The sequence below is a fragment of the Anopheles marshallii genome, chromosome 2, assembly GCF_943734725.1.
Source record: "Anopheles marshallii chromosome 2, idAnoMarsDA_429_01, whole genome shotgun sequence".
In the NCBI taxonomy this organism is placed as follows: domain Eukaryota; kingdom Metazoa; phylum Arthropoda; class Insecta; order Diptera; family Culicidae; genus Anopheles; species Anopheles marshallii.
Window position 1 is genome coordinate 67,836,596 of NC_071326.1, and position 13,783 is coordinate 67,850,378.

At 48.7% G+C, this 13,783-nt stretch overlaps 2 protein-coding genes across 2 annotated transcripts; one reads left to right on the forward strand and one right to left on the reverse strand.

Annotated features, from left to right (window-relative positions):
• The first annotated feature begins 853 nt into the window (after nt 1-853).
• LOC128708095 (tudor domain-containing protein 3) lies at nt 854-5,236 on the forward strand. Its single transcript, XM_053803053.1, has 5 exons — nt 854-888; nt 994-1,093; nt 1,199-3,175; nt 3,493-4,506; nt 4,592-5,236. The coding sequence occupies exons 1-5, from the start codon at nt 854-856 to the stop codon at nt 5,234-5,236; spliced, it is 3,771 nt and encodes a 1,256-aa protein (XP_053659028.1).
• Nucleotides 5,237-7,231: 1,995 nt separating this feature from the next.
• Nucleotides 7,232-12,940, reverse strand: LOC128709920 (phospholipid-transporting ATPase ABCA3-like). The gene is made up of 8 exons (XM_053804957.1): nt 12,729-12,940; nt 12,451-12,655; nt 12,105-12,383; nt 9,584-12,034; nt 8,996-9,272; nt 8,570-8,926; nt 7,486-8,506; nt 7,232-7,412 (listed from the first exon to the last, which is right to left on the reverse strand). The coding sequence occupies exons 1-8, from the start codon at nt 12,938-12,940 to the stop codon at nt 7,232-7,234; spliced, it is 4,983 nt and encodes a 1,660-aa protein (XP_053660932.1).
• Nucleotides 12,941-13,783: the final 843 nt, after the last annotated feature.

Consider the following 13,783-nt stretch of genomic DNA (forward strand, 5'->3'; position numbering starts at 1 on the left):
AGTTTTCAATTTTTTTGTAAAGAGCTCTGTTCAGAAAATGACAAATATAAAACGAAATTTCTAGTTTAACTGATTAATTAGAACACTACAGATTAGAAACTTACTTCCAGTAAGTTTCCAGTGTACTTCCAGCACGCTTACAAACGTTTCAATATTGGGGACACTTCTCCACGAAACACGACGTTCTACCACGGCGGTCACGATTTGAATCAAAGCTGGCGTTTGGTGTAACCCCGCCAGATTCGCCTGGTCAGAATCATTGACAGCGCGCTGAAACGAATTCCCAATATGCTGACCAAATTTACGTTCAGTTTCCGACATGGCTGCATAGACCTAAATTCTCTATGGGTAAATGTTACTTTATCCCAAAAATGTATCTACTAATACTTTCTGAACCTGGATCATACGGAACCTTTGGCCATCATAATAGAAATAAATAAATATACTGTCTGAACTTTTTTATAAACAAAAAATCCAAACATGTGCATTGAACATTTGATGGTCCTTCGACCACTGTGCAATTCAGCACGTTCAGCGAACGCATTTTGACAGCATTGCTTTTGGTGCAACTCGGTGCTGTCAAAAGCGTGTGTGTGTCGAAAGGATTGAACAAAAAAAAAAGAGGAGCTTGTGCATTTTTCGCGTTCGCCAATAGTTGCGGAAGTGGACGGCAAATTCATTTGCTAACCAATTGCAGTATAAACTACTTCGCTGACTTCGTTTGCGTGTTGAGTGTGTTTCATCTGCTAAGTGTTTTGTGAACTACCGCAGCGACGGTATCGATTGGTCCTGTTCGGTCAGAGCACTTGCTCGGCTAGGTAGAGATTGATCGCACTATCCACAAGCGTGCAGAATGGGCCTGCTAGAACAATTGCAGGAACAAGGATGGTAAGTATATGAGCATGGTTATGATTTTGAACAAACAGTACGGCCTACGGCGCGGCTAGCCTTAAAGTGGTATTGATTTTCGTTTCGTCGCATATTACGATCTAGGTACATCACGCAACCCGGCTTAGACAAGCTGCTGGAAGGTGAAAAAAATGGTTCCACCGCGAACGTCGATGTGAAACAAGTTGTGAAATTGGCCTTGAATGTAAGTGTCGTTCCATTTCAGCAAAACTCTTGTCACCATCCTCGCTGGTTTCGCTGGAAAAATTGTTCAAAACTAATGCTAATGTTTACATTTTTCACCTCATAGACTGATTTGAGAGAGTATGGCGGTGGAGCGCTCAGCAGCTTAGCCGCACGGGGCACAAAGTCGGAAACCTTCGAAGGGCATGGTGTGGTGCAGCTGGTAAAGCTGCGCAATTTGGGCGCACCCAAGGTAAACGAAGAGTCAAAAGCAGCACCCCGCCTGCTGAAGCTTACAGTCACCGACGGACAAACGCAGTTCGTTGCCCTCGAGCATGAGCACATTCCGTCGCTCAGCCTTAACACGCCGCCGGGCACAAAGATTCTGCTGAAAAATGGTCCGATCCGTATCATACAGGGTGTGATGATGCTGAGCGAAAAGAACGTACAGGTACTCGGGGGACACGTTACGGCACTGGTGGAAAAATGGGAGCTAAGTCGCACCATGGCCAAATTCGCAAAGGGTGGTCGGTTGCAGTTCAGCGCTTCCGGACCACCGCCTTGGATTCCTTTCGGACAGAAAATCCAGCAACCGGTTGCGGCGGCTGATAAGGACTTTAAGAGCCTGCAACCGAAAGAAAAAGAGGAATCCACCGAAAATACGGCCTTCAATGCATTGCGCAACGATGCCATAGCGGAAGCCACGAAGCTTGGTACCAAGAAAACTTTCGGTGGCGGTGCAAAGCAGATGGTTGACGCGAACGTGCAGAAAATAATGGACAAAGGTTTCACAGAGGATCAAGCAACCCATGCGCTAAAGCTGACTCGTAACAATGTCCACCGGGCACTGAGCAACCTGCAGCGAATAGAGGACCGCAAACAAGCGCAAGCCGATTCGGCATCCGGCGGTGGCAAGGTGGACGGAGGTAAATCTGGAGGAAAGCGAGGTTTCGGCAAGCGGGACGATGACGCAGAGATGCAATCGAAACCATCCGGAAAGGTGTCTTTGTTTGAGTATTTTGGCGATATACTGCAGGATACTGAATCAGCATCCACCACAGCAGGAACATCCGGTGGTGGTAAGAAATCAAGCAGTAAAGAATCGACACCGAATGAAAAGGAACAGAACCGAGCGCGAAGCGATAGTGCCGCCAGGCAAACGGGTAACAACCGTCACCCACCATCGAAGAATCAACCGGCGGGTGGTACAAACCGTTCGCAAGGTGATAATGGTAGTAGCCACAATTCCACCGCAGGGATGGTTAATGGTGGCAGCTCGAAGACTTACAACCAACGTTTTGAGAACAATATTTCGAGTAGTTTTGCGAACCGCAACACAACCACCTCCTCGTCCGGTCGTGGTGGTGAACGAGCTCGCAATGATCAGCACAGCAGCCAGCAAGGACAGAGCCAATATTCGAACCAATCTCGTGAGACACAGCGAGATCAGCAGTCCAGCTACAAGCAGTCGGATTATTACGGATCATCGGGTAACAGCCGTTACCGAGGAACCAATACGAATGATAATCATTCCTCCAGTTCATCCAATCATCCATCCGCTAGCACCAGTGCAAGGGGTGGAAACTCGCGCGGTGGTGATTCGAAATACAACCAGTCACATCAAACTTCCGGCTACAGTCACAGTTCGCAACAGCAACGCCAGGACGGTTACAACAATAACAGCAGTAACAGTAATGCAACCGCTGGTGGAAAATACAATGGCAAAGGCCAGTCAAACAATAATACAGCCGGCTACGGTAACAGTAGCTACGGTTCGGAAGGGCGAAGCCATCAACAGCAATCATCTCAATACGGGCATGGTTCAGTGTCTCACGAAAATCGACCGATGGGAGGTGGTGGCAGCGGAAAATCCGGTTCTGGAACGCAAGGTACATCAAACCAACAGCATACCACATCGCAGCAACAATCATCCTACGGAAATGCATCCAAGCAGTCCGGGTATCACAATCAGCACCAAGGGTCAGGCTCATCGTACAACAGCAGTGCCGCAAACGGTAACAACGTTCATAATCAATACAATCAGCAAGCCAGTGGTAGTAACCATGGCAACAATTACGGCGGCGGCGCTAATAACGGATCCAAGGTAGGTTTAAGAGAATCTGTGCTAGTGTGCATGATTTATTCCTAATTGCATTCCACAGTCATAAAACTTAGACTTTAGATAAATTTTGGGTTACATTAGTTTCCCTTGAAACCGGGGTGTTGGGCAATCCCCATCGGTTTCACTCTGATTTTTAGTCGAATTAACTATCGTTTGCTTTTGGGAAAGCTTCTGTTGCAAGGAGTATTTATCTTTATTAGCAAAAATCATCTTGTTCCTCTTGAACGCCAACTAGTTGTTCTTTAAAATCCAAAAGTCTCAAGCAAAACATCTATTAATTTTACTTATTACCCTTCTAGAATTCTACTAAAAATAGCCGCTATGGAGGTAAAGATGAATCTCATAAATATACGGGAGTTAATGCGTCGCAGAGCACCACCAATAACACGCAGCAATCTAAGAAAGGACCTGTAAAGACTCACGGATCACAGCAGCACTCGAATACTGCGCAGAATAATGCAACCGATCAACATTCGTCCTACGGTACAGCAGGCGGCAGTAAGCAAGGAGTTGCGAATACCACCGCCAATAGCAAGATGAATCAAGTTACGGAACAGATGGGTAGTATGCAAGTAACCGGCAGCAAGGCGTCGGGTTACAGCGCTACAAACACTGGTAACAACACGTCAAATGCGCCGGCTTCATCTTCCACGCCGTCGGCGACTAACAAACCTGTTTCGATGAAACAGACGAACACTAACAATACAAACACCGCAACGGTTACACAGCCTCATCCACCTCAGATAGCTTCCCCACCTGGAATAGCGCTACCCACGACTGTTACCAATGCGCCCGTCGGACCCGGCGGTCCATCTCCTGGCGTTCCAGTAGCCCATTCGCCGGGCGTCGGTGTTAGTGCCGGTGGGCCACCGAGTGTACCGAAAAATTTCATCCAGCTTCCGAATGGATATAATTACAATCCATACCAGATCATGGGTTTCCAGAATAAGCAAACGAACGAGTTTGCGTTGAATGTTCTCAAAAGTCAACAGCAGTTTGACCCGATGCAGCAGCAACCAATGCTCGGGACACCCGGTCCGGTTCCGCCTACTGTGTCGCCTGTCGGACCGAATGTTGTTTCGCTGACGCCGAATGTAACGCCATCGGGCGTACTGGCCCAACCGCCACCTCCTCCTGCCGCCGTACTCGCCACTGCACCAAGCCCGGGGTCAGTTCCAACTCACGGTACACTTGCCCCGACCACCATGTCTATGGCACCGGCAATGGCACCACCAACCGCTACGATATCCGCTGTCTATCCCAACTGGAAGATTGGCGATCGATGCTTGGCTAAGTACTGGGAAGATGGAGGGGTAAGTATCTGCCGAAGTTGCTAGTTAAAAAGAAAAACATTATTTTTTCTCAACTATCTTTAATAATGTCACATTTTCTCCATAGTTCTATACGGCAGAAATTACTGACACTTCGAAGAACACATTCGTTGTACATTTTCTCGAATATGGCAACTACGAGGAGGTGCTGAAAACGGATTGTATTCCCATCACACAAACTGCCGCCCCTGCAGCACCTGCTCCGATGACACTCAGCTATCATCCCGCACCTGCCCAACCGCACATGCCGCCACCGCATCCGGCAGCAGCTCCCGTACCATTTGCTCCCCATCCAGGCCATCCTCATCTTGCGCATCAGCATCACCACGGACACGTTCAACATCATGCGCCTCCAATGGCGGCTGCACCAGGAGCTTACCAGGCTCCGATGCAAGATATGACCCATGGTGCCCAACACGCGCACTATGCGCCGTTCAAACCGGGCCCAATGGCTCCGGTGGGCGCACCAATCCCTACCCCGCCTGGTCAGGGCCAACTTCCACCAGCGATGAACCAGTATCAGCCAACCCAACATCACCTTCATCAGCCGCAGCAGCAGCAACAGCAACACCATCTCTCCCAGCAGCAGCAGGGTGGTCATATGCCGCAGCACCATCACCAGTCACAGATGTCTCTACACGGTCAACAACGGCCAGGTGGAAAGTTTCGAGAACAGCGCCCGATGTATGTTCCACCGGCGCAACGTAAATAAGCAGTTGACAGCTTGTAAGGCCCAGCATTGGTTGTCATGTCTAAGCTCTTCTGTACCAGTCGTTCAGTAAGTAGCTTTAGTGTATTTTCTTCTGACATTAACGAACCGAACTTTCGGAATTTGGGCCCATAACTAACAATGTTTAAAACACACTCTTTAGAGCGCAGGTTGTGTCGCCACTGCCATTGCTAGTTCAACAGCATCATGGAGTTTTCCGTCTTTCCTTTTTTTGCATGTGGATGAAGTAAGATCACACAGTTAATTCAACACGGAGAACACTGCAGTTTCTCTGTCTGTAGATGCACAGATTTTAAATGTGGTATCTGTGTCTGTTCCTTCCGACAGGAAGTTGATCTGTGAGCGAAGGTACTAAATATAAACATTTTGCAAAAATGTTTCTATACTGTTTTGTTGTGGCATTGTATTATGTTTTAAAAGTATTCAAATACCAAACGCGCACGTAACTGATCTTGGACTTCTCTGGTTTCCTACGTACGCTGCACCATCCGCTTCGCAACGGTACGGATGATTTAGGAATAGTTGTCTGAGAAAGTTAAATTCGGTATGAAATTAGTCACAAGTCGCCATTTTCCATGTTAAATAACAAATATTGGAATCCGTACGATATAAGTTCGTGAGCACATCGAAAAAAAAAAAACGATTCCAAACGTAAACAATACCGTTTCGCTGATCTTTAGCATACTACTACTGTCGTACTTTTTTATGGTCTCTGAAAATCAATATTTGATACAATCAATGCAGGAAACATTGGCAAAAAGAGATAAGTAAAGCAATGCGTTGCATTGTGTGGATAGAATTCACTTCCTCGATTGATTGAATAAAACTGAATGAATCGTTGTATATTCTGTGAAGTAGGCTGTGTAATATAGTTTGACATCTTGCAAGCACATATATCCGAACAATAGTGACAGCTGTTTTTTTTTCGTGAAATTTCAGAACTTTTATGATAACTATTTGCATACTTTTATACTTACTTCTAAGTTTATTCGTCCAACGTGAATTAGTTTTGGGTTAGGGATAGTGTTTTGCTCGAGATATAACTTATTCGATTTCTTCGATATCGAAAGTGTTAAAGGACAAAGGTTGGCATTTTGGGCAGGAAGAACTAGCTGAATGTATAGCCTAATGCGAAACAGGGATTTTAAGAGATAGAGCGAACTATACATCCACTGTTGCGTTGGGTCGTCTTTTATGGCAGAAGCTGTGATTCTGATACTCGCACTAAGTGGTTACTAGGTGGTGGAGGTCTTCGAACTTACCATAAAAGCAGATTCCAGATGTGCAGTGTTAGATGCATCTTAGTCACATTTATAAATCCGAATGAATCTTTGAATGTGGACCTCTATTTGAAAGATTAATAAACCCTGTATGATACATATGTATCATACAAGATTTCTCCAGGAGGTCTCCAACTAGTCCGTCATGTCCCTTTCCCCTATCATGCCTCCAAGAGTCATGATCCGTCACTGATCTGAGGGTTCATGAATCTTTTGAGAGTCGAATCCTTGTTTGAATGACTCCTCACTAAAGATTCATTCAGAAACACAACACTACAGATGTGTATACCTTAACATCCCGTAGAAGATACTAAAACACGAGGAGGTTTTTATTCTGTAAATCCTTCAGCAAATTGACCAGAGGTATGACATCTGGTATCATCTGTTCTCTAAAAAATTGAATAGCTTATTCATGTGCTAATATTATTTATTACTATCGCCGTTCTGACGGTTTAGAAATAATCCATTGAGTCCAGATAAAAGAAGTTCTGAAAAGCTGTAGTTTTTTTTTTGGCTGGTGTATTTCTAATAATGCATGCTTACAGTATAGTCTTCATGTTTAATAAATATTTCCTCTTTGTACACACACGCAATTATAAATAACTACCCGTAAGTTTCTTAAAGATCGTTAATTATTACTACCCCTTATGTCTACACCCTTCAGTCCCTGAGGTATGATGATGTCGCGTGTGATTACCTAATCTTCTACCCGTTGGAATTTCGTGAAGAATAGGAACACCTGTTCGAGTGACGTCTGGCCCAATGCATAGTCCTCGATATCTAACACCTTCTTGGCGTCCTCCATGATGCCGAACATGGTCGACCAGCGTGTGTTGGCTGACGGAATCTGGTACGTCACCGATTCGAGATACTCTTCCCTAGAGAAACGCGAACGATATATTGATATTTGAGAAGTTTGCCACAGGTTGGAATTTCAAAACTATTACTCACTTCAATTCTGCCTCTGGGAACCGTTGCTGGATGTACTGCTTTACTTCCTCGATTCGTCCTTGGTTGGCTTCCTCGGTGCGCTTCAACTTTATAGTGAGGAAGTACCCGTTGGAGAACTTATTCTTCAAGTGTTGTGTTGAACCGAGACACTTAAACTCGCCGTTCACCATGATCGCCAACCGGGTGCATAGTGCCTCACATTCTTCCATGCTGTGCGAGGTTAGGACGATCGCTTTTCCAGCTGTACGCTCTTTGCACACGACATCCCACAATTGTCGGCGTGCCCCCGGATCCATGCCGGTGGTCGGTTCGTCCAGATACACGACGGCAGGATTTCCCATCAGGGCCAGAGCCGTACTTAGCTTTCGCTTATTACCCCCACTGTACGCCTTCGTCTGCTTGTCGATGTGCTTGGCGAAGTTCAACTCTTCCGCCAATCGGTTCGACAGTGCCGCTATTTCCGGCTTCGGAATTCCGCGCAGCAGGGCAAAAATTCTTAACGTCTCACGGCCTGTTAAATCATCGATCAGTGCATCGAACTGTGGACAGTAACCGATCCGGCGGTGCACCTCGTTCATGTTGCTCTTCAAGCTCACCCCGTTGACCCATGCTTCGCCGAACGAAATGCTTTCGTCGCCGGTCATCATCTTGAAGGTGGTCGTCTTACCGGCCCCGTTCACGCCCAGCAAACCGAAGCACTGCGAATGTTCCACCGCCAGCGAAAGCTGATTGACGGCGAGGAATTTCTTGTAGTACTTGGTCACGTCCCGCAGGACAAGATTGTTGGCAGCGATTTCGCCCTCCGTCAGGCCGCGGACACGCAGCTTCTCCATGCGCACGTCCGAGTCGATGTCGTCCGCGTCGGTCGGTGGTGCCGCCTGTTTGGTTTTGCGTCTGAATACACGATCAACTACGCGGTACTCGATGCACATGAGCAACAGGAACGAAACCAAACCCACCACGAACAGGTACATCAGGTTGCGGCTGATGCCGGTGCGCTCGAAGGTAAAGATTTCCGTATCTAGAACAGGCGAGAGAGACATTAGTAGCATTCGCGAATTGTCCGCCCAAACCGTTCACTTACTGCAGCACTGAGGAAATAGTTGACACAGCAGCTGCTGGGTACAGTTCGGTATTAGCCCACACTGTGTATCGCACACCTGCTGTGTGGCAGCCGCAATGTTCATGTTGCTCAGCGAATGGCTAAGCGCAAACAGTGGGAATATCAGGAAGGCCCATTCCATGCCCTCGGCAACGTTGCGCAGATCAAACCCATCGAACAGCAGCAAAAACACGGTCATGAAGAAGATCGTACCGGTAAAGATGTTCAGGATCATCACCTTGACGAAACCGCTCGCCGGTATATCGAAGGCAAACGAGAAGAGATATGTCAGGGGCAGGAAGGCAAATCCAAACACGACCATTACGAGAATTACGCGCCCTAGAGGGAGAAGTAAAGCGAAACTCATGTCAGTAACGAAGCTACAGGAAAGGAACCTCAATGCCTCACCAATCTCATCCCCAGTTGACCATCCGTCCTCTTGGAAAGCAGCCAGCACGGCAACGTAAAACATAACCGTCACAAAGAACGTCATAAAATCCCAAAGGAACGATACCAGCCAGAACCCGAGCACGTTGGCACCGCTAACGAACTGCAACAGCTTCGACCGGGTCACACGCTCCTTGATGTAGAACATGATGTAGAGGGCAGCCACGAATGCCATTGCAAAGCCCGTGTTAAACGCAAGCTGGAAGCCCATGTTGTTACCTGCCTGCAGTTGTGTGAACTGAAGCGAGACGAAATGGTGATTGGTTTTTTTTTCGAACGAAAGGAACTACAGACTAACAGTACACGGAGTCGGCTCGGTGGCATGATGGTAGCTGTGCCGGTCTTCACACGAACGGACCCCGGACCAAAATCCCATCCGGACCCATCCCCCCGTAGCAAGAATCGACTTTATACGGCTTGGTGATAATAAGTATGAGTAAGCCAGAAATGGCAGCCCATGACCTTAGTAGCCAAGTTATAAGCCAAGAAGAGAGAGAGACAGAGAGAGAGAGAGAGCCTAACAGTACTCCTATCCCCCTCTATACCTACCCTAGTCTCCGGACGGAACGGTAGTGGATGGTTTGTGATCAGTATCGAACACTGGGAACAGACCGTCCGCAACATTGCGTTGTAGAACGTGTTCACTGCCAGCGGTGCCGTGTGGTATCCTTGCGCGTTAAACCATACGGTGTGATTCGTCGGTGTGATAGATGCACCCACCATGAACTCATTATTCACTTGCGGCAAATTCTGTCCGTATCGCCGCAGGATGTAGTCCACCATCGGTTCCGTGATCGTCAGCAGCGACCGACTTGATCCGGTTCCTTCGAACAGCTGCTGGTACGCCTGTATCACGCCCGTATCGGCTGCCGTGCCTTCGAGCACCGTGACGGTAGTGGTGTAACTGTCGAAATCAATCGTCAGTGGAGGCATGGCGAGAGAGTCGGGAAACGAGCGCACTATCACGACGGTCATGATCACGAAGAAGATCGGTATAAAGATCTGTACGAGCAGCGCGATCCAGCTGCGCTTGGTCGCGATCGCCTTCTTGAGCAGCATGGCCAGCAGTTGGTTGGAGAGCAGCGGAAACCCAGTGAGCAGCTTCTGATCCTGTTCTAGCGCTAGTGTGACAGTGGATCCGTTCGAGGGTTCCAAGGCATAGGGACGAGCGGCATCCGATTCGTCGGTTGGCTTTTTGTCCAGCATATGGGAATCGCTGCCAACGCGCAGAAACACCTCTTCCAGCGTCGTTAACGATATGCCGTAGCTGCTAACCCCCAGCGAGGTGGAATGACTCTCCAGATCCTGCAACAGTGGTTGAAACAGGGCCGTGTAGTTGTCGTCCAGCACGTACGACAACTCCGTACCGATGTCCGTGTCCACCTGTATGTTGGGAATGTGCTTTCCCATCAGGGCAGTAACACGCTTCGAATCGCACTGATCGTCCTTCACGCAAATCAACCGATAACCGACACCGAACCGTTTCTTCAAAAAGAACGAAGAACCGGCCGCTTTCAGTTCGCCATCCGCCATGATTGCGATACGATCGCCCAGTATATCCGCCTCATCCATGAAGTGCGTGGACAGCAGAATGGTTCGGCCTCGTTTCTCCTGTATCAGCAGATCCCACAGTGCGCGCCGTGCGGTCGGATCCATGCCAGAGGTGGGCTCATCGCAGAACACCACCTTCGACCCACCGCACAGTGCAACGCCGACGGCCAGCTTCCGCTTCATACCACCGGACAGTGTGTGACTCTGGGAGTGCCGCTTATCCTCCAGCTGCAGCACCGACACGTAATGATCAATTTCCTGCGGTATTTTTTTCCTCTCGACACCCTTCAACCGGGCGAAGAACTTGATGTGCTCCGAAACGGTCATCTCGTTGAAGAGTACGTTATGCTGCGGGCAGAGTCCGAGCGATGTGCGTGCCCCCTCTATGTTCGTCCGGATGTCACAATCGTTGATGAGCGCCGTACCGGACGTGGGCGAGAAGACACCGGTCAGCATCGACATGGTGGTCGTTTTGCCGGCACCGTTGTGTCCCAGCAGCACCGTTATCTGATCCTCGAACATGCTCAAATGCAGCCCTTTCACGGCGACCTTCGTCTTGTTGAACACCTTCCGCAAACCCTTGATACGTATGCCCGCATGCTTCCCGACCGGCTCTGGCTCTACACTGTTGGAACCCGCATCGGACTGCTGGGCGCCCTCCGCATCACTCTCCACCGGCGTGACCTTGTTTGTCCAAAACTTTTTCGTCACCGGGAAGTACCACGGTTCGGCCACACCGTACTCACCGGGGAACACCTTCTCGACGTAGAGCGCGACCACGAGGTAGATCACCGTATCGGCCAGCAGCATCATCATGGTCGCGCCAACGCTCAGATCATCGTCCACCGTGACCGGATCGAACATGTTGGACCACTGCAACCCGTTGGTCGTACCTTCGTGGCGCATGATCAGCATAAAACCGAACGACATGGCCGAGTTGTGGAACAGACAGAGTGCCAACTTCGCCGACAGTGACATCGTGTCGTAGTTCGAGAACGCAATGTTGTACGGCATCACAAACACGAACCACATCAGCCCGGCAATGCCGGACGCCGTGTTGGCCTTCGAGAAGAAGGTGCTCATCATGAAGCAGAACGTGATGGTGGCAAGGCTGTACATGAACAGGTAGAACCAGATGGCGAACCAGTTGGCGAAGGTAAATATGGCCAGCTCGGTGTTGGTTGTGATGCTAACGCACAGCAGTACCGTGATGAGGGAGATCGAAATAATGAGCAGTATGATGCACTTGACGAACCAGGCGGACCAGTGCAGCCAGCTCGAGAGGCCCATAATTTTCATCGTTTCCTTCAGCTGCTTCTCCTTCTCGACCGTGATGTACTTCACCGTGTTGATGCAGGTGTAGAAGAACGCGATCACAATGATCAGCGGAAGCAAGTTTTCCAACCCGGTCAGCAGCACATCGCTGTAGAACGGTGGATACGGATAGCGCTGTGGATGGAGGAGCGGTGGTACAGAGTTAGGCGTGAGACGTTCCCAGAACATCCGTCCGGTCACTTACGCTCAGGTAGACATCGGGAAACTGATAGCCGGGATCGCGCTCCTGCACGATGGACCGAGAAATGGCACTCTGGATTTGCAGGAACGTTTCGTTGTAGTAGTTCGCGGGATATCCACCGTCGTCACGCTCATACTGACGGGCACCCGGGACTTGAAAGGTCGGAAACATACGCTCCGTCTGCCAGTTGTTCCAAAACTCGGACCCCGTCTCGCGGAACGTTCGCATCTCGCTCGGGTAACGCAGGGATAGTATCGTTTGTTCCGGTAGCTGCGATAAGGTCTAGCGTACGAGAAGGAAGCGGAATGAGTCATACGTGCTGCCACCTAAACGGCACACGGTTACTTACTGCGTAAGCGTCGGGAAATTCAACCCCAACCAAGACGTTGTTCACCTGCAGATGGACCTGCATGGATGTAGCATTAGCAAAGGGCAGCACTTCCAATGCTTCATCCAGATAGGAGACCGACCTTTGCACAATGCTTTGCAGCAAGGGACTCTGGGGTGAGTACGCGATCGAATATATGATGGCGGGCTCTATCTCTCGATTGTTCCTGCGTGTAAAGATTGATTCACCAATAAGCCCGGGGGGTTCTAGGGAGTACTACGCCGCTGGTAGCGATTTACCTGAGGTGTGAAATCGTGTCCAGCTCGAGTGGGTTAAATACGGTCGGCTCGTCAAACTCCTCCGCATCGACCAATCCGCGGATCACTATCAGCAGAATGCAGGCCAGTATGGGAATGGCTATTTCGAAGAACGTTTGTAGGTAGTGTCGCTTGGTGATGATCCAGTTTTTCCACAGGAGCAAGACGAACTTGCCCCAGCTTGAGGTGCTCATTTTTGGCAATCGGTTCAGTCGGCTGCAATGGTGTGAAAATTGGAGGTTGTTTATTTTTGCTTCATTTCATCAGCATCACTCATGGACATTATGGTGCGCCATGGACGTGGACCAATTTTTTTTGTCTTTTGGTGTAGAAATATCTTCCGACGCCTCTCCCCATCCTATCGCTACAAGCTGGCAATTATTTCCGGTGCGCAATAGAAACACACTAGTAGAATGGTTTGAAAATCTGAACCAAAAACACCCCCCTCGGGTGCGATAATCGTTATCGCGATGCCGGCTTAGCCTATCAGGATAAGTGAGCTTCTTTTGCGTGGTGCTATAGCTCACACCTGTATCGGACAATGAGTTTCTTACGTTTTGCAATGATTTAGCACTTTGCTGACCGGTCCCGGACAATGATGGTGCGCTTTACCCTTAACAACGTGTAAGCTTTTCGACAAATTTGTAATGTCACTCCAGAACACTCTGCAAGCGGATGATTCATCAAACGCTTTCCGGTCAACCGTACTCATGAATTTCTATGGCAGGCATCTTCCTGTGACGTTATCGGTTTGTTACACTCACTGCAGTTTTATGGTTGCTAAAACTGTATTTGCCAAATGGGAGGAACCAACGTTATCCACCACCAAATAGACGACTACTTTCATAAGCATGTTATCACTGTAACGGGATGCTTTGTCGATGCCATGGGAATTTCTCACTGATGTTATGCGTTACGCACCGTTCGAAACATTACAAGCCTTTATTTTTATTTGAGAATGTCCTTCAACTTGCACCAGAGTCATTACAGAGTTCATGGTCGAAACATTCGGCTAGTTGCTACACCTACGGTTGCAC